General features: G+C 42.6%; 1 protein-coding gene across 1 annotated transcript in view; it reads right to left on the reverse strand.

The window, feature by feature from the left end:
- mcf2la (mcf.2 cell line derived transforming sequence-like a) overlaps positions 1-2,697 on the reverse strand; it is a 108,261-nt gene extending 105,564 nt beyond the window's left edge. The window contains exon 1 of the mRNA XM_037543512.1: positions 2,579-2,697. Coding sequence (XP_037399409.1) covers positions 2,579-2,657 — 79 coding nt within the window. The 5' untranslated portion in view covers positions 2,658-2,697. The remainder of the gene's footprint in view (positions 1-2,578) is intronic.
- Between the last annotated feature and the right edge of the window lie 3,303 nt (positions 2,698-6,000).

Consider the following 6,000-nt stretch of genomic DNA (forward strand, 5'->3'; position numbering starts at 1 on the left):
GAAAGAAAGAAAAAAGACAGACAGAAAGAAAGAAAAAAGACAGACAGACAGAAAGAAAGACAGAAAGAAAGAAAAAGAAAGACAGAAAGAAAGAAAAAGAAAGACAATCAGTAATTCAGTAAAAACTAATTTACCCAACTTTCCCAAAAAGTCAAACGTTACCCAGTAACCTTACCTCCCTTACTCCAAATGTAACTGATCAACCACGGCATGTTTGGTACCAGAGATTTGCTTATTTTGTTTTGCAGTGGACCACCTGAATCATCAGCATTACTTCCCTTAGATCCCATCAAACTGTTCAGAAACGCATATACTTAAAAACAGTACAAGCAACAAACAGAGACTAAGCCGTGCTCACCCTGGACTGCTGTCCTGCTACTTTCTTTGCAGTTAGTAAAATCAGGCTAGTATGTCTATCTGCTGTGACGTGGTTTTGGCAGGAACACACAGTTTGGTGATCAGTGCGGCGTTTATACTCCAAGAAACTGCGCTGTGCAAACCATGTGGCTAAACCCTCACAGACCTGCCTAAAACCAGGGCAAGTTGTTAAAAACAAAATGTTTAAAGCAAGGCCGAAGCAGGCATGTAGTTTGCTTGATGGTAAACTGCCAACACATTAGCTTCTATTACTTTTTAACTATATTAGTCTCGTGGCTCCAGCACAAAGTAAAAACACAACCTTCAGACACCAAACATGCCCCGACTCATCAACTGCATATAGGATAAAGGGATGAGTCGAACTGGGGGGAAGAGTTGAATTTAGGTAGCTGGAACACCATCAACTATAAGTAACTGGAGGCGCAAAATCTGTGCTAATGTGATACTGTACAATATAACAGCTTGTATTCACAGCTGCATACATTTCTAATACACATTAACATGTAAGACATAGCCAGTGGCTTCAGGCAGGTCTGTGAGGATTTAGGCATGCAGTTTGCTTGATGCTAATTAGCAACATGAATTGGCCTTGTAGCTCCAGTGTAAAAGAAGCAACGTTCAAACACCAAACATTTCACTTCTTTTTGAATTCAGTCACTGGGCATGAAACCAGGAAAGTATTAGACCGTCAGCATTTTGTTTTGTGATTCTGTATCATTTATAAGGTGTAGTAAAAATGCAGAGGAAAGCAGCACCTGGCTGGACTCAGGTAGTAGAAATGCCGTGGAGTGTAAGAAACTGAAGATGCTTACTCAGAGGCACAATCAGCATTAATATGATAACAGCTTGCATTATTGGCTAAATATATTACGAATAAAGAAAGGATACAAAACAAGAGGTTGGATCTAAGCGTGCAGTTTGTTTAATGCTAACTGGCACAGTGTTAAACTGAAGAAACTGAAACCAAGTTCAGACACCAAACACGTCTTGGCTGATTGACTACATTTGAAGTAAGAGGAAAACGTAGAATTTATTTTGCAGAATTCTCTCTTTGATGTGCCATTTTCAGCTTGAAGTCAGGGGTCACTAGGCTAAAAATGGTTCATGTGCCATTTTGCGATTCTGTATCATTCATAATGTGCCGTCAAAATATAGCAGAAAGCAGCACCTGGCTGAATTCAGGTAGCTGGAACACTGAAGTGTAAGTAACTGGAGACGCCTTCTCTGAGGCAAAATTAGCCTTAATATGAAACTGTACAGCGGAAAAGCTTGTATCCTTAGCTGAATACATCACCAGCAGACAAGCATGTGTTAAACAAGTGGTTTGAGGGGAGTTTGTGGTGATTTAGGCACACAGTTTGCCTAAAGCTATCAGGTAATGTTAGCTTCCATTACTTGTTAGCTACATTAGCTTTGTAGCTCCAGTGTAAAAAGAAGCAAAGTTCAAACACCAAACACAACTTGGCTGATCAACTACACTTGGGGTATACAGGACTTACTTTTGCTGAACTAGCGCTTCAATTTATGCTTGACTTCAATGGTCACTGGGCAATGTCTTGATTCTGTATCATTTACAGTGCAGGTAACTGGAGATGCTTACTGAGAGGCACAATCAGCATTAATTGATTTTGCACAATGTTCATAGCTAAATACATTACAAGCATACATTACATACATTACATTAGCACAAGCTAAATAACCAGTGGTTTAAGGCGGGTCTGTGATGATTTAGGCCTGCGGTTGGCCTGATGCTAATTGGTGAGGTGTGAGCTTCTATTACTTGTTAACTTCATTAGCCTCATGGCTCCAGTGCAAACAACGAGCAAACTTCTGACATCAAACATTTACTGGCCAAATGACAGCCTCTGGGGTTGTGGATCTCTCTGTGGAAATCTGCATTTGAATTCAGTGGACACGAAATAAGGAAAATCTGAAATTGTTAGCATTTCTCAATTCTAGATCATTTGTAATGTGCAGTCAGAATTCAGGTAGCTGAAACACTGAAGTGTAAGTAACTGGAGACGCTCACTCAGATGTACAATCAGCATTAATATGATACTGTACAATGTAACAGCTAAATACAACACAAAAATACAAACAAACAGAGATACAATACCAGCCCTCTCCTTCACAATGACACTATGACGGTAAAGTCATTCAAATACAAACACAACCACATGCACACTCCAGCTCCTCCTACCGATGCCGTGCATAACAGCGTTGAGCCTCCTCAGGAGCTCCTCCAGAGCCATTTCACTCATCTGCATCCACAGGAGCATAACGAAGTGGAGATATACAAGGAGAAGAAGAGAAGAGGGGATGCTGCTTCTGCTGCTGGAGAGGGAGAGAGAGAGAGAGAGAGGGGGAGAGAGGCAGGAAGAGAGAGATAGATAGATATAGAGAGAGAGAGAGAGAGAGAGAGAGAGAGAGAGAGAGAGAGAGAGAGAGAGAGAGAGAGAGAGAGAGAGAGAGGGGGGGGGGGGGAGATAGAGAGACAGAGAGAGAGGGAGAGTGGGAGAGAGAGAGATGCAGGGAGCGAGAGAGAGCGGCAGGGATGAGGAGGCAGAAACACTGACACACATCCACATGCAAGACACACACATACGAGGCAGGCACAGTCAGCGCGCGCACACGGCTCAGCAAGACCCTCTGCAAAGTCACCGTGTGCACACACTGGCTTCAGCTGCAGTGCAGACTCAGGGACAAGCACACAGGCATTTGATCATGCGCAGGCCCATGCTCATACTGCAGAGCCAATTGCTCATACAAACTGACATGTCATGGTGCACGAAAGGGCACGACCACAAACAGTACATACTAATAAAAGCGAAAATGCTGTGGTCATCTGCGCACTGATATTGCCCATATTGGCTGGTGCAGTATAGGTTTTCATTCGAGCATCAAAATAAGAATTTGGAGGCTGAAGATATCTGACACTTTTCATGTAAATGTCTGTCCGCACCAATGCTGACACATTTATAAAGTGAAGACTACGTCTGCCCAGCAATACAGAGAAATAAATCCTTTACTTCCACAGATTTTTCCCAAAATATCTGCACAATTCAGTGGTTGTGATGGAAACAAAATAATTCAGAGAGGTTTGATGTGAAATAGTTCATTTGCAGAGAAACTTACAGACTCTGATGTCCTTACAGTGGTGACAACAGGAACCAGGGGTCACAATGTCTGTAACAAAAATATGGCCATTTCATTTACAATCAAAAATCACCAGTAAATCTTTTGAGCCTTGTAAGCAGCGCTGGCGATGGTAAAATAGTGGAAAATCTAAACTAACACATTTTATGTGGGAACTATTTTGCCTTACAGCACCACCCTGCAAGTACCCATCACCACCACTGTGAACAAAGTCTGACTGTAAGTTTCTCTAGAATGGAGCGTTTTCACCCCAAACCACTCTGAATGACCTTGACAGGCATTTGGTCTGACAGTTAATTATGCAGAAATTCGACAAATTCGGTGGAATTCCCCTTTAAGTTGACGATGCATTTTCTCTTGATAAAAAGCATTTTTTCCCTCATGGGGACCAGCAATTTGTCGCCACAGCATCAAATGATCACGTTTTCTGTCATCCTAGCAACATTTAGTCCGCATGAAAGAGCCAAGCAACCTGCAGACTCACGCAGACACGATTAGATTATGGCTGTGTGATCATTCAAAGCCAGAGCCTGCAGCAGTGTGTGTGTGTGTGTGTGTGTATGTGTGTGTGTGTATATGTGTGTGTGTGTGTGCGTGTTTTCCTCAGGAAGCCGTGATTTGTGTCACAGTCATTTAGCTTCTCTCCCAAATAGCTAAAGCAGACCACACGTCCTTTCCACATCGCTTCCAGTCCGCACGCTCACCATTTCACCATGACGATCTGACCTCAGATCAGCCATGACGTTTCACTCATCATCGCCTCGATCACGCACACATTAACAAGGCTGATCCGGGATCAGCGCCGTCCGGCTTTCCTACTCAAGCCTGGTTGTACTTCACTGTTAATGGCCGCTGTTCAGAGACAGACGAGGTCCCAGTGTCTCTGTGGTTAAGATAATGGCTGGATTCCAGTCACATTCACAAATAAGAATATCTCGATAACTCGAGATAAGCACTCCTGCAACACGGCTGGCTACCTACACCCTCCCATCAGGTTCGCCTTTCCTCCTCTGGGCAACTGGCGCCACCGTGTGGCCTTAACAGTACAACAACAAGCTCTTAGTCTGTTTGTTTGAACTAGCAGTTTCTCAGTGTTTTAGGAGTGAGACTCCAGCTGGACCTCGAGTTACTCTTCACACGGCTGGTAGGTAAACGTACTCACAGTAAACGTTATTCCCGGTGTCGAAAGAAATACACGGTCTTCTGTTGTTTTCTTGCAGCTGATTTCTCCACCCTCGTTTGTACAAACCGTCAGTTAATACAACGTAGTCCACTCAGAAGAGAGTTTACGGTCTTGTTAGTGTGAATAAATAAACAAACTATAAGAGTTTTCTACGCGCTTCTGTGGCGGTGAAACCGTACGGTCGTCGTTCGCCTGGTTTAGCGGGGAACCTTAATGAAGGCTCAGACTCAATCGTCTCCTCGCTCTCTATGTAGTGCACTATGTAGGCCCTGAAATGACTTCTAAAGCCAGATAGTGGATTGTTGTCCGGTAGAAAGTCATTTAGGATTCAGCCATGGGGGGCACGACTCCCAGCCTGCATTTAGTGCAGTATTTGGGCGCAGAAGCCATTTAGCTTCATGACTTACATAGTGCACTATGCAGGCAAGAGGGAGCAGCAACTGTTTCAGTGGTGCTATAAAATATCCACATCTACAGTTTGACCACTAAATTATTATTATTGTGATGAAAGGCTATATGGCCGTGTGACGATGAAGTGAATTTAAATTACTGTATCATATCCCGGACTACTGATTTTTTGGGAAAACACAAAATCCGCAAATAATAAAAGCAGTAAGGTGACATGTCAAAAACGGCTGCTGTCAGTCGTTCATTTATGGTTGGAATAATCATTTAGCTGCTGGAATAAACTCAACACTCAAAAAAGATGGTTCATCAGTAGTTATTAAGTAAAAAGATCGAGCTTTTGTAGAACCTGAAGTTCTGTATAGAACGATTTCTGCTTAAATGCTTCTTCAGATTGATGAATTTGTTGTGTATTCCTTATACAATATTTAACGTAGGCTACCCAGCATTTCCTCATACACTAGAGGGCGCTCCCGAGCGAGTCCAAAATGAACGGGTTGATACGGAGCGTCTGAGAAAATTAGTTTATAAATGCTTAACCATGTTTAGTGTGAAAGAATACATTCATTTCCTGAACAAAGAACGTCATAAAACTACATTTTAAGAGCTTTTAAACTTAAGCTATAGGAGTTTAAAACGGCGCCTCGTGTATTTCCATGACGTCAGTAAGCGCGAACAGCCAATGAGCTGCTCCGCTCGCCCATCAATCATCACGCTCTAGCAGTAAAGCCCGCCTCCTGCTGCCCGAAACTGTAGAAAAAAGGTAATATACAGGTAAGACTTCTATGCTTTTTTTAGGGAAATACATCCTTCTACTTTCTAAAATTAAAGTAACGTTCTGGGAGAGTGATTATAAAATATTTTAACTTTTCATTTTT

This window comes from Pygocentrus nattereri, chromosome 12 (genome assembly GCF_015220715.1).
Source record: "Pygocentrus nattereri isolate fPygNat1 chromosome 12, fPygNat1.pri, whole genome shotgun sequence".
Lineage (NCBI taxonomy): Eukaryota > Metazoa > Chordata > Actinopteri > Characiformes > Serrasalmidae > Pygocentrus > Pygocentrus nattereri.